General features: G+C 43.7%; 1 protein-coding gene across 5 annotated transcripts in view; it reads right to left on the bottom strand.

Annotated features, from left to right (window-relative positions):
* The window catches only part of DBNL (drebrin like), a 29,205-nt gene extending 16,201 nt beyond the window's left edge, over positions 1-13,004 (bottom strand). Inside the window, exons 1-6 of one of the 5 annotated variants that reach the window (XM_077304854.1) lie at positions 12,762-13,004; positions 10,655-10,710; positions 6,851-6,963; positions 5,007-5,081; positions 3,368-3,514; positions 240-317 (exon numbers count right to left, since the gene is read on the bottom strand). In XM_077304854.1, coding sequence (XP_077160969.1) covers positions 240-317; positions 3,368-3,514; positions 5,007-5,081; positions 6,851-6,963; positions 10,655-10,710; positions 12,762-12,844 — 552 coding nt within the window. In that variant the 5' untranslated portion in view covers positions 12,845-13,004. Of the gene's footprint in view, positions 1-239; positions 318-3,367; positions 3,515-5,006; positions 5,082-6,850; positions 6,976-10,654; positions 10,711-12,761 lie in introns of all 5 variants that reach the window. The other 4 variants (XM_077304852.1, XM_077304851.1, XM_077304849.1 and 1 more) reach the window with 4 other exon arrangements.
* Positions 13,005-13,808: the final 804 nt, after the last annotated feature.

The raw sequence follows: 13,808 nt of genomic DNA, 5'->3' as shown, positions 1-13,808 counted from the left end.
GCTGCTTCCAGTTCAGTTAATGAGATGATTCAGATCAGCTGGGCAAGAGCAGCTGCAAACACTATGCAGCTTCTATTCAACCTGATATTACATGTAAGACAAATGTTGACAGGGAATAGTAGGGTAATTCCATTAGGACCCTCTGTGTAACTGAGGGAGTCTGAACTGCAAGACCAGCTTCATCAATAACAAACCACTTGAACTATAAGTAAGTGGTATGAATTAAATGCATAACATACCTCAGCCTTGGCCCAGAAGTTGTCTTTACTAACTCTCTTGATCTCAGACAGGGCATTTGTTTTCTGGTAGACAGATCCCTATTATATAAAGAGAAACATTCTTTGAAACAATCACTATTTTTAAACAAATGCCAACAAGTCGGTAACGTAATTCATGCCTCTGAAGTTGCCATGCAGAGAATAAACTTCTCAACACATTTTTTATTCTACCCAAACCACTAATGAGGCAATTCCATCCCCGATTTGATAAGAAATCTTGCACAAAAAAGTAACATTAGCACCATAAGCCAATGCATAACTGGCATATGAAAGCCAAGCTTTTCAAGTAATTGCAAGCAACACCCAGGACCCAAAACAGATTTACTAATCCCATTTGCCCTGAGTGTCACGCCACAGCCTGGAGAGGCAAATCTGAAAAGCTACATTTGTAGAAACAATTATTATTTATTCTGGGTGAAAGTAAATCATAGAACTTAATAGAGATATTATTATTTAATTGCAGACTGAAAAATACATAAAAAGTTCCCTCCAGTGGCGGAAAAAGAAATGACCATGGTGGAAATTGGGGCAGGGAAAATGGCTGCTGTACAGGTGGGACCAGGGAAAAGGCAAACTTTCTCACTCACACAGAAGGTATTCAGGCTATGTTGCAAAGTTTTCCGCAAAACAGATTTGGCAGGCTCAAAGAAGAGACAGAGAAAACTGGGGAAGTGCATGGATGCACCATAATGCTGTAGGGAAGCCGAGTTGGGGCACACACTTCCCAACAGCATCAAGCCCAGGGAAAATAATCTATATGGGAAAAGACAAAGAAAACTGAAGGAGCAATGTTTTCCTCTACTACAAGGATTAAAAGACAAGGGCATAATGGCCCAGTGGGGTGGGGTGGGGGCAGGACACATTCTGAACAGGCTGAGCAACATATCTTTAAAGCCTGCCAAAAGTTTCAAAGCAAAGGCAAGACTGTCAATTTTCTTATCTGCAAGATAATTTTTTAAAATAAAAAGCAAAAGCAAGAAGACCTTCACAAACCTAACACGATTACAGACTTCCGCCTTAGCTCTCCAGAGTCCAGCAGCAATGGTTTACGCTTTAGTTTCCTCAAACTGCACCCAAGCCCAACATTTCTTTTCCTACAATCACTGTCAATTTCTTTCTCACCAAAGCAATTTCATCCAGTAAACACAAGAGCCCTGAAATCTCTTATTATAACAACCACTGCTGCTTCTTTGACAGATCATTTGTTACATGTAGATTTTGATCCTGTGTCTTGTAATAGTAAAGTCTGCTTCTGTACAAGCATAATACAGATACTTATTTTCCTCTTGGCTTCTGCTTACCAAGCTGAGCATGTATTACCCAAGTTTGATATATTACCTCTGTCATAACTAAATTCCCAGCATTTAAGTAAACCACCAGTTCTCTGAAGGCTACTTAGAAGTCTTCTGTATCTTAGCTATGTACATTTTTGCCAAAATAAATACAGCATTATGTTGATCTCTGTGTGGATACAGTCAAACTGAATTGAATCTAGGTCAATAATATGCAAAAGAATAATTTTAAGATTCAATATGACAAGTGGGGAACAAGTAATACCAGCCATATCATTCAGAAACGAGCAGTGGTAGCTCAGGTGATGAGGTGGCTTCCATTCCTCCTCCCCTGCTGCCCTCCTTGTCACCTGCCTGCAACACTGGGGAAGGGGGGGGGGCAGATCCAGGTCTTCTTTCCCCAATATTCTTCCTCACCATTCCTTGCAGCTTTCCCACCCACATGCCACATGCAGCTGACACAATGTCATGAGATCTCAATCGTTCCTGAAAATATTACTTTAAAAAATAATTTCTTTTTCACTTTTTTTGCAATATCCTCTATCTGTAGCTGTCCCCAAGCTCTGGGTTTTTTGATCTGCAAAGGTGCCGGGTTCAGAGTCAGATATAGGATGTCTACCAATTTTCCACACACATTTCCTCAAGACAAGAAAACAATAATTACAGACTTGCCACCCAAGATACCAAAGTGTTCATACTTCCAGCAAAGAGAACTATAAGTATTTGCTGAGGTAATACAGTTGTACATTTTTAGCTGTTATTATATCAGAGACATGCCATTTAGGAAAGTGTGCAATTACAATTCCAAATGGGTTTCCAAGTACTGTCTTCAAATGTCATTTCTTCCCACACCTTTGTACAGAAGCTACATGGAAATCTTGCAAATATGAACCAAATTATATAATACAGAAGATAACATACACTATCTACTCTAATCACAAAACATTTAGGTCATGTAAGACTTATAAGTGGCACAGTACGAACTGTAGAATATCAACAGAAAATCATATCAAGCTCTTCCATTTTGCCAAGTCTTTCTACCTACATTCTCCATAAGACATTAACCCTGCATCTTTAGGTAGTGTTTCTTTTTAAAAGAAAAAGACAGAATTAATTCTAAAAGTCCAAAGAAAGATTCATGGATTTTTAAAAAATAAATCAGCAGGGATAACTTTCACATCTAATTCTGTAGAAGGGCCTATTGCCCATCAGTTTCAGAGATACACTTGCTAAATTTGCCAAGTAGGCCAGAAATTCTACCTAGGGAAGAGATATCTTTTCCTTTTTAAACCTTTGAGCCACTGCACTGTCAAAACCTATCCTCTGTATTATAACAATGAAGTTCCAAGACAAACAGTCTTGTGTGAAGCTGTACACAACAGACTTGGCTTACTAATGGTTTACCCTCAATACAAGAGGCTAATTTTGATCCAAGCCCCAGGCAGAAGTGTCCAATGTCCCGGCTATTCATCTGGGTGACTGAGCAAACAATCCCAGACACTCTACTCAGAATTAAGTCCTATTATATTCAGCGGGAGCTTATTCTTAGGATTTCACTGTCAAACCCAGAGTCCTCCATCTTGTATATGATTACTTTTAGGAGCAAGAGCCTCTTGTGGCACACAGTCCATGGCCCGGTACCGGGCTGCGAAGGCCTCGGTACTGGGCCAGCGGTGCATACGCATTTGCATGCAGCTGCCGTGCATGCGCAGCGCCCGGGCAGCTGGCTCTCTCCCACCCCCGGAGGCAGTCCTCAACCGCAAAAAGGTTGGAGACCACTGGTCTAGAGGAACGCACCACGGGAGCCTGAGGACCTGCATCTTGAAACTTGCTGCCTTCTTTGTGAAAGTTGTAGTTTGCTCCTGAAGCCTTGGCTACTTTCTCCATAATAACTTCAGGTTCCACATCCTCTTCAGCCCGAGCATTTATCGTCACATGAGCACCCTGTAAAACAACGCAGACAAAATACAGTTGAAAGCTAACTGAAGAATACACCCCACTATAGTCTACTGCTCCATAATAACTGGGGTATTATTGTATTCAGCAGCATTGGTAGGGAGTTTATTTTCACTGTAAAAAAAAACAATATCCAGTCATGGCAAGCCAGAGCTGAGAAGGGTAGAAATGCAAAACAAAGGAACAGACAATGCCAAGTACTGTTTAAAAATTCATATTTTTCTCTTGCACCAATTATAGAAATGCAACAGATCAGAGTTTAAAGTGGTCAGCAGTCCACAAATTATAGTTCAGAGAACTATTAAGTCTAAAAAAAGACTATGACAGTAGCTCAAAGGAGTCAGGAAAAGGAAGTAGGAAGGCTGAACTGCTTATATTTTGTTCTTATTCCTAGCAAAGACAAGAACTGTGAATCATATGCATATTTTGGATGAGAATATCAATTTTCATTTTTAAAACCTTTTCTGGCTCCCAATTCAGGAAGCTTCTGCTGAACATGCTAAAGCCAAAGTGAGTCTGAGGAAAAACTCAATTCCCCATTCCTCCCCCTCTCCTTCAGCATTCCTTGGCAAAATCTTCTGCAAAATGAATCAATTAGCATATGCAAAATTAAGCAGATTCCACATATCTGTGCAATATATTCTGAGCACAGAAATCAAAGTGGGGGGGGCTAGTGGATATGTTTGGGGCACAAACTACAAGAGATGTGGAGACAGCAAAGCCTAAGATAGCATGGTGTACCATTCCCTTGTGATTGGAAGTTGACATATCTGTTTGGGCCTATGAACTTCCCTTTGCGTAGCTTGAACTGCATACTATGACCCAAGCCAAGTAGCTGGGATACTTGGCAGGAAATAAATACTAAAAGGAGCCCCAAATTGTGATGGTGTGAGGCTGAAGACTAAATGCGGGACTGAAATACTGCAAAGCAAGCTCTTCCAGTTACTCAGTAACTCCATCTCTTTCAGTTGTATTGTTCAGTATCTGGTGCTTGTTTAAGGGCCTTGACTGGATAGTGGCCAATACAAACTACTGGAATGTGACTCACACCTCATCCGCCTTGGTGGGTCTGAAATAAACCATTTTGCAGTTTGACCACTGAGAGAAAACTCCACAGCTTGTAGACTTTGGAAGATAGAAGAATGTGTTGCAGCTTGGGAGGAGTGTGGAAATCCGATGCTGTTTCAAGATTAGTGTTGCCTATTAGGGTGACTGCTTGCTTCCTCCCCGCTGCTCAGCTTCTAAACAGGTTATAGTAAGAGGACCAGATGCTTTCATGGTTCTTGCACCTGAAGAAAATTGGCCCTGTATGCAGCTCCCCCAGAAACATCCCACTTAAGGAAATGGAGGAACACAAAGCATTAGTTTTGAGCTTCCAGTAGGATTTGCCTTTTGCACAAAGACTGCAAAGCTGTTTATGTGGGAGGGCATTCAACTGAAAGAAAAGGGGATTACGGAGAATAAAATGAAGATTAAATACCTTTAAGAAGTTTGCTACAGTGCTGACGTGGTTTGCGCAGGCTCCTTTTCTCACATCGTTTACACCTTCTCCAATCTACCAAAAGAAAGCATCGGAAATGTGACTTTTGACCCTCATTTAATGGATTAGTTATTGTATATACACAGAGCTGTCAACTTCCACATGAAGGACAAAAATAAGGAAAAGAAACTTCACATGATAGACCAAAAATGTAGGTACAAAGAGCACCCCCCAAAGTCATATAATACTTCTAAGATCAACTAAAATACCACAACAGAGTATGCAAGTTCTTGAGTTCTCTAGAACTCTTGATCAAGCTGGATGTTTAAAAAAGTGGGCAGAGGGACACCCCCCATTACTGAAAGCAAAGATCAGAATGAGACAAATACCTAACAGTGCTTTGCATTCATTCAACTCACCCCCAGCCTATTTATATTAACTTTATTGGATTTATTTGTATTTATTTATAACCATTTATAATTACAAGACCCATCTCTTATACCCTTAAAGCAAAAGATTGTTATTAAAGAATGCACAGAACACTAGGCTAGATTAACAACCATTTTATCAATATAAAATCCCTCTTTCACTGAAGGACTGCCCAGCAGGACAGCACTAAAACGGGGCACCCTTTTACTGCACCACAATTCCATTCCGGTAAAGAGCTTCTCCGCCCCCCCGCCCCCCCCGAGCTTCCAGTTGCCCTCCATGGGGCCATCAGGATGAGGAACCAAACAGCCCTTCACTGTGCCCAAATGCAGTTGAGCTGAGAACCCTTCTCTAAAGGACATTTATACTGAACTTTAGTCATAAGACTTATTATATTTTGATTTCCTTGAGTTGCTTTTGGCACAAATTCCTGGCTGAAAAGCAAAACTCGTATTAAGTCAAAAATATAGTAAAATGAGTAAATGAACTAAAAAAAAAAAGCATAAGGAACATCTGCAAAACCTTTCATGTTTATGTCGTTTCCCCCACAAAAGTCTTAGGGGCCTACCAACTAGCAGCCACTAAGGCAAATCTATTTACCCACTTTCCAGCAGCTAGTTTTCTTTCTCGTTTGTTTATCCTTAAGTATTACCACGTGTTTACTTTTACACTCACAGCCTTTCCCTGACACTTTTGATGAGTATCAAGGGGAGCTAAAGATTGCAATGCTGCTGGATCACTCTTGCATCTTTTGTGAGTCAGATTAGGCTTCATAAAAAGTCCACTTTTCACCTGGAGCAGAAAATATATTTGCAGGCTTAGTTCTTTAAATATTTAGGAATGTAAACTGAACAAATTAAAATGTTTCACCAGCAGCATAAAGAAACACAAAATATGTGAAAACCTATAGTCAATGGGACTTGCCCCCATGATTGCAGCACCCATGTTTCTGGCTTTTTCCATCTAGATCAGGGCTTTTTCCATCTGCCAGCAGGGGCTCATGGGAATTGTAGTCCATAGACATCTGGAGGGCCGCAGTTTGACTACCCCTGATCTAGAGTCAGTGACTGGAAGATGTAAGGCTCAATGGAACACTTTGTATACAGGTCCCAAGTTCATTCCCCAAACATCTCCAGTTAAAAGGACCAGGTAGTCAGTCATGTGGCTGAGATCCCGGAGAACGAATTCTGGGTCATAAAAGGGATCAATACCTCTTGACTTTTCAAACTTGAAAGCTCACGCCTTGAATAAAACTTTGATGGTCTTAAAGGTGCTACTGGACTCTGATTTTATTGTACATCAGTAATGATGTTATGCTTAATTTCATTATATAGAAAAGAGTACTGTAACTTTTTAAATAAAGAAAAATATGACCCTCAAAGTTGCAGAAATAAATGGAATTACATTCCACATACCCAGTTAACAAGTACATATTTGGGCAAACCGGAGTTGGGGTCTTTCACCCTGCAGAAAGCGTACATCACTTTCCCACTGTTGAGTTCTTCCACCATCTCCTCCAGACCACCATCTATACATAATCATTATTTGGCAAGAAAAAAAAGAAAAGAAAAGTAAAGTGAAAGTAACCCAAGTGAGTCAACCAAATCTGGCCATGCAAGTACAGAACACTAGATGCACACACTGTACTATTAAAGTGTGTAATTTCTTTTTGCCTGAATTGTTTACCAACATAGGAGAAGGAAACAATGATTTTTTTTCCAATGAAAGGGGCGTATTAGGCTTGCCCCCCACCATGAAGATCTACTTCTGCCCCCTACACAGCTCAAATTGTTTTGGAAAGTCCATTCTAGTTTGGGGTCAAAAGCAATTTGCTGTGCTAAACAGGGTGCTTTGGTTCAAAGGAAAGGTTTTTGGACTACAGAGCTAGCTCCACAGTTATTTGGACTATCATTTACATAACTCTTCCACAACATACAGAAGGCCACGGAAAATTCCACATTCAAATTCCTGCTCAACTTGTGAAGCGTGCTGGATGGCATTAGATCAAAAACAAACCCAACAACAACCTTTCAACCTAACCTAACCTCTTGTACAGCTTTCTAAGAGCAAGGGAGCTAGGAATTGTTCAATGCACTGAATGTGAAGCAATGAAAAGAGCTTTGGTAACAGTTTACAAGCCACTATGAATTTATATCGGAAAATCCAGCTGCTATGGTTGATGCAGTTCAAACAACTGTTACCAAAGGAACATTTGTAGGCACTATTTTTTAACAGGACCATTGAGCAAGGTCAAAATATTTTTCTAGAATTATTGCAGCACCATTACCTAATTAGGCACAAAAATAACCACTCTTGCAGTTCTACAGTTCCTACTGAAGTTACTCGGGGCACACAAAGTCGAGTAGCAGAACTTAAACAGTTATAACTCATTAGATTAGAAAAACAATAAGACCAAGCAAATAGTTTTAAGTACAAGCTTCAGGAAAACAGGTACTTAATTTACGGTTGGAAGTAGCAGGCTGTTCCTCGTTTTCCCCAGATCATTTCTACCACCCTGCCCCCACCCATAAAAACAGGTTCTTGCCCTCCAATTCCCAACACTACCTTTGGCCCATACCTCTCACGAGTTCCTACCATTACATTCTTCACTGCCAACAAACATCTCAGTGCTACAGTGACAAAATGCACTCTCTGCACAATTAAGACATTAAAGCATTACTGGCTGACTTCCATAATTTGTGCATTTAAATTTTCACAGCAGAACTTGAGGGCGTATGTCTTAGCAGAAACAGGAATTCTTGATGCAAGAAGGTGGTGCATCCTAACAATCTCACTAGTGGCCTGCCTGGATCGAAACATGTTTCCTCAGAAGGAAGCCCCACCAGGTTCAATGGGAGACAACTTCCTGTTATGTAAGCTTAGGACTGCAGCCTTAAGAAAGGATATTTTGCTTAGAATTTGATGCAACAGTTTCAAAGGAAATGCAGTTTACCCACAAAGCAGTTCTTCCCTTCCAATGAAACAATTTTCACTCAAAAAGCCTTTCTTATAACAGAGGACTTCCTTCAAGCTAAGTCAAGAATTTTAGTTCCTCTCAATAGGAAGCAGCCACCTGCAAACATTCAGAATGTGAACAAATGCTTTTGGTCCAAGCCACCGCTGAACTTTTACTTCTCCTCTTGGGTAGTCTTCCCCAAACTAAGGTTAGTGAACTACTCAACGCTCTGAGCTACTTCCCTTTTCTACAGCTAAAAAGACAACACACACACACCTAAATGATCAATGTTCCTGAACTGAGGTTCTCTTTGCCAGAGATCCCCACCACCCTACGGTTTCCAGGAAAAGAGGCTCAATGCCCTTAACAGTTGTAAACAAAGAATAAATTTTGTTGATGTTGCACTATGATAACTAAAGCAGCCACAGTGAAAAATCTGCATCTGCCAGAGGTTTTCTACACATCTGATAAAAGCATCAGAGTTCAGTCCCAGGAAGAAGGTACTTGGTAACATCAAAGGACGGTCACTTTAAAGCTACAATATCACAATTTGATTTAGACATCACCCCAAATCCAGATTTCCATCATATGTTAAAAGCCATGGTTTGAGTTTCCAAACATAAAGGTAAACTACAGTATGCTTTAGTCCCTTTTGTCAGCTTCCATCTTCCATCTGCTTGGCTCTCCAACTGCTGTAGCAGGGACCTCCTGTTTGTGTGCGTACTTCTTAAGTGCTGCCAAGTTGCTTATGGTGAATTGATATGAATTGATGACCTATGAATTGATAACCTTCAAAACATACTGTTATTAAATCTTGTTCAAATCTTGCAAACTGAGGGTCATAGAACCTTGATAAAGACGATCCATCTCATCTTGGGTCTTCCTCTTTTCCTGCTGCCTTTAACATTTCCTAACATTAATGCCTTTTCCAGTGTCTTCTCACAATGTGACCCTAGTACAATACTCATAACTCTTGTTTGTCAATTCAAACACCATGCCAAGACCCAAACTAAGGTTTCTGATTCTGGCTTACATGGTTTTTTTTCCCCAATACTTCATTCACACTTCCTCAACTCTGGCTCCCTGGAGAAGAGCCTAATGCTGGGAGCGATTGAGGGCAAAAGAAGAAGGGGACGACAGAGAATGAGGTGGCTGGATGGAGTCACTGAAGCAGTCGGAGCGAACTTAAATGGACTCCGGGGAATGTTAGAGGACAGGAAGGCCTGGAGGATTATTGTCCATGGGGTCGCGATGGGTCGGACACGACTTCGCACCTAACAACAACAACAACTCTGGCTAGATCCAAATGAAGTTTCTTAGAATTTCCCACTAAAAACATGCTGTTTGACCTTGTCACATTATACATAACTCTTCACACATTAAATACAGTGCTAAATCAGGCAACCTGCCTGGTAGGCAGACGCACATCGGCCATTAAGGACACTGGGGGGGGGGGGGAAGCCAGTGGGCCAATGGCCTGGAAGGCTAACTACCCTTACTGAGGCCACCCCAAGCCCAAGTAAGGAGTGACTCTCATCCCGTTCTGGTCAGTTCTTGTAGTCTCCAAGAAGTCAGCTGCCCAAATCCTAGGACGGACCAGCACTTGCCACAGCCACAAGGACAACAGCTGCTCTGGCCCTATGTAGGGGAGAACCCACTGGCACATGAGAGCCAGCTTTTGGTCCTTCCACCCCTCCACTTGGAGGGAGGAATTAAGCCCTTTCAAGGGCCACTTTTGCTTCTCAGTCTACCCCTGCTAGTATACTTTTTCTTTAATATTTTCTTATGCCTTAAAAAGACACCTTAGAAGTACACAAAGGTTGGTTTAAAGTTTTCTAAACTCTATGTTTCACATAACTCAAGAAAAATGCTCAGTATATGTTGTATTGCTTCTTTTCCACTGCCAGCGAGAAGGTATATTTCCACATTACTTCCCACACTCCATTTCACAGGGCTGGGTCTGGGACACTTCCCAGGATCTACCTTGTGCCTGAACAAGCAGCAACAGGCATAAAATTGAAGGACTACTCCTTTCTTGGTGTGTGCAGAAAAGTTACATGCAACTGGAACATTGTCAGACAGATACCTCAACTGGATCATGTTACAAATTGCACATATGTCATCATAAGCCAGCACCTAGGTGGGTGGGTAGCACCTGAGCCGAAACTTCTCAGTCATTATTTTTTAAAGGTAATGTCATACATATTGAGAGAAACTTCTTAAATATACTCTCCAAATATATATATATATATAATATACTCACCTCCAGTGCCAGCCACTCTCAGGTCATTGCTGTTACCTTCATAGGTAAATAGAGCCCTTAAGAGGATAAAACAAACAATGAGATAAATCAAAGTAACTATTTAATTTGCACAATTATAAGAACAGGTTTAGCATCTTCATATCACCCTGTCTCAACAAATATCTATGGACATCCTCAGGGCAAACACAGCTGTTCATTTCTACTCCATACTTCTATGCCTCTCACTATTTTCATTTTGGTTCTATCCCATTGGCGTTGAGAATTCCTGCCCATTCCTGACAAATTTTCCCTTCTCCAGGAGCATCCCAACTTGCCAGCCATCCTTCTTTCATCTCCTCACCTCCCCAAGTTCATGCAATTCTCTTTAAATTGCCAGTCAAGCTGTATCTCTGCCTATCTATGGATCAATTCAGTGGGAGTATACTCTGTCGTACACAGGCTAAAAAGTTTTCCTTACAGCTTCACAACCACATGCTAATGTGCATCTTTGCTTCCTCAATTACAACTTCCTCATTATACGGATTTGCTTCCATGTCTGCCTGGCTGGTTAGTTCCCAGCAGAACATTGTAAATATCCAGACCCTAGGATACGGTTGGGGGGGGGGGGAGAAGGGTGGGATTAATTGCCTTGATTTTTCTTTGTTTGCAGAAAGCTCTCACACAGAAAGGGCATGCTTATCAGCACATGCCACAGCAGTTTCGTTTTGAGTTTGAACAGAACTCATAAGCCTCTGTGACTTTGCAACCATCCCTGAATCTGTTGCAATATGGTTTACAATATACATAGGGCAGAAGCATCACATAGGCCTAGGAAGAGACTAATACAACCCATGCCTATAACATCCAGACCACAGGTACCTATAAAAGGTAAAGGTATCCCCTGTGCAAGCACCGAGTCATGTCTGACCCTTGGGGTGACGCCCTCCAGCGTTTCCTTGGCAGACTCAATACAAGGTGGCCTTGCCAGTGCCTTCCCCAGTCATTACCGTTTGCTCCCACCAAATTATGTGCAGCAACTATAAAGCAGAGTGGATAGAGCGTATACTTCGATGACAGAGCCCCTGACCAGCCACAAAGCTACCTTGGCCTAACCACATTTTGGCAAATCTCCATCCCACGCTTTTGCCAAGGAGCTCAGGGCAACATATATTTATTTAAATATGTTTACCCAGCTTTCCCTCCTGCCTCATGGTAGCTTACACTTACAGCAGTGACAAGTTTAAACCAAAAATAAAACAATCCCTCCCCCCCAGTCCCTCCTTCCCCATTCATAAACCATTAATCTCGCTCCTACTCAGTTTATTATTAAGACAACCCTGTGCGGCAGGGTTAGGCAACAATGCTTCTCCCAAGGTCAGCCAGCGCGCTTCACAGCGAAGCTTATTGATCCAGCAAACTTTTGCCCTACTCTTTCTGCCAGGAGCCCAGGGCATTGCCTAAAGCTCTCCCTTCCTCCATTTGCGCCTCACAACAACCCAGCTAGGTAGGAGCGCTCAGCCAGGTCAAGGTCGCTCAGCCAGCTTGAAGGCCGAGTGGGGACCCCATTCCAGGGCCACCCCACACTGGTGTAAGCCGGGATTTGAAGCAGGGTCTCTACAGACCTAGCCCATCCCGAGCTCTTGCCCCTGCCTCACAGGGCTGTTGTGAAGAAACCCCTAGACCGCATTTTTGGTTCCTCAGGGGGAGGGCAGGTCCAAAAAGGAGGGGGAGGCTTGCAATTCAGGGCTCGCCTACCAACAGCCTCCCCCCCCCAACAACCTCAGCGCGTTTCACGGCTGCCCCCATAAGTGCCCCACCAGCCACCTCGGAGCCACATCTCCCCGACGCACACGCCCAGCCCTTCGATGCAGTCGGCGCCCCGGCTCTCCCCGCCACACCCACCGCCCCAGGTTCAGCCCCAGGAAGCCCGGCGCTTCCTCCTCTTCCCCCCTGGCGCCCCACGGCCGGGGCTGAGTCGGCCCCACTCCTCGGAGGATGCCTTCTCATGCGCCCCCCCCCCTCCCCCCCCCCGAGGGAGCCGGCGCCGCTCCCCGGGACCGGGACGCGAAGGGAGAAGGCCGGCCGGCCGGGCAAGGCAGGCAGGCCCCGCGGAGAGGCTCCCCCTCACCAGTCAGTGGGGCTCGTCGAGGCCACCACCCGGCCGTAGGCCTCCTGCAGCGCCGGCCCGTTTTTGCTCAGGTTCAGCGCCATGGAGCGGCCGCTGTTGCTGCTGCTGCTTCTGCTGCTGCTTCTGCCGCCTGCCTTCCCGCAGCCGCTGGCTCAGCCTTCGCCGGCTTCCGGCTCCGCCTGGCCTGGCGCGGTGCTGAGGAGACCCGCGCTGGCTGCTGCTGCTGCTGCTGCTGCTGCTGCTGTTGCTGCACTTCGCCGGGGCGGGGACGAGGCAGGAGGCGGGCAAACCCACGCCGCCTATTTGCCGGGATGCTTCAGTTTGAATGCTTGGCCTCCACAAGGAGTTGGTGGCGGCGTCCGTCGAGGGGGACTTCCTGAACAAAGCCGCCATCCCCGGCTCTGTCTGCGGGCATTTCTTTTAAGGCCGGGGAAGGTCAGTTCACCTGTGCCTTTGGCTCCATCCATCCGCCTTGTCTTGACAAGCATAATCACCCCCCCCCCCAGTTCATCATTTGCACGCATTATGTGATCAAAGTAGGAAAATACAGAGCATTGTCTCAAGAGAGCGATTCTGTTTAATTTGGTCCAGAACATATCGATTATTTCTTCTTACCGGCCGTGATATTTTCAGTAGCCCTCTCAAGGTCCGTAATTCAAAGGGATCTCTCTTCTTTGTTTCACATCTCCTTTGTTGGTGGTACGAAGTCATGTCCGACCCATCGCGACCCCATGGACAATGATCCTCCACATCTCCTTAGGGTTCAGCTTTCATTTCCATACATTACCATAGGAAAGACCATTGCTTTGACGATTCTGAGCTTTATAATTCCACTCGTATATGCCACTCCCAGCAAGCTAGCTCGTGCTGGTTCACAACATATAAACATCACGTAGCTTCTAAAACATCTAAACACATTCCCATCGTACAATAAACCTCATAAAAGCATACCCTTACAGTTAAAATTAAATAATTAAGAGGGTGGTAATAAACAACTTACTTCTACCCTATGTACCCATGACCAAGGCATCGGCAGGGTTACAGCAC

This window comes from Paroedura picta, chromosome 12 (genome assembly GCF_049243985.1).
Source record: "Paroedura picta isolate Pp20150507F chromosome 12, Ppicta_v3.0, whole genome shotgun sequence".
Lineage (NCBI taxonomy): Eukaryota > Metazoa > Chordata > Lepidosauria > Squamata > Gekkonidae > Paroedura > Paroedura picta.
This window is presented reverse-complemented; position numbering and strand designations above follow the sequence as displayed.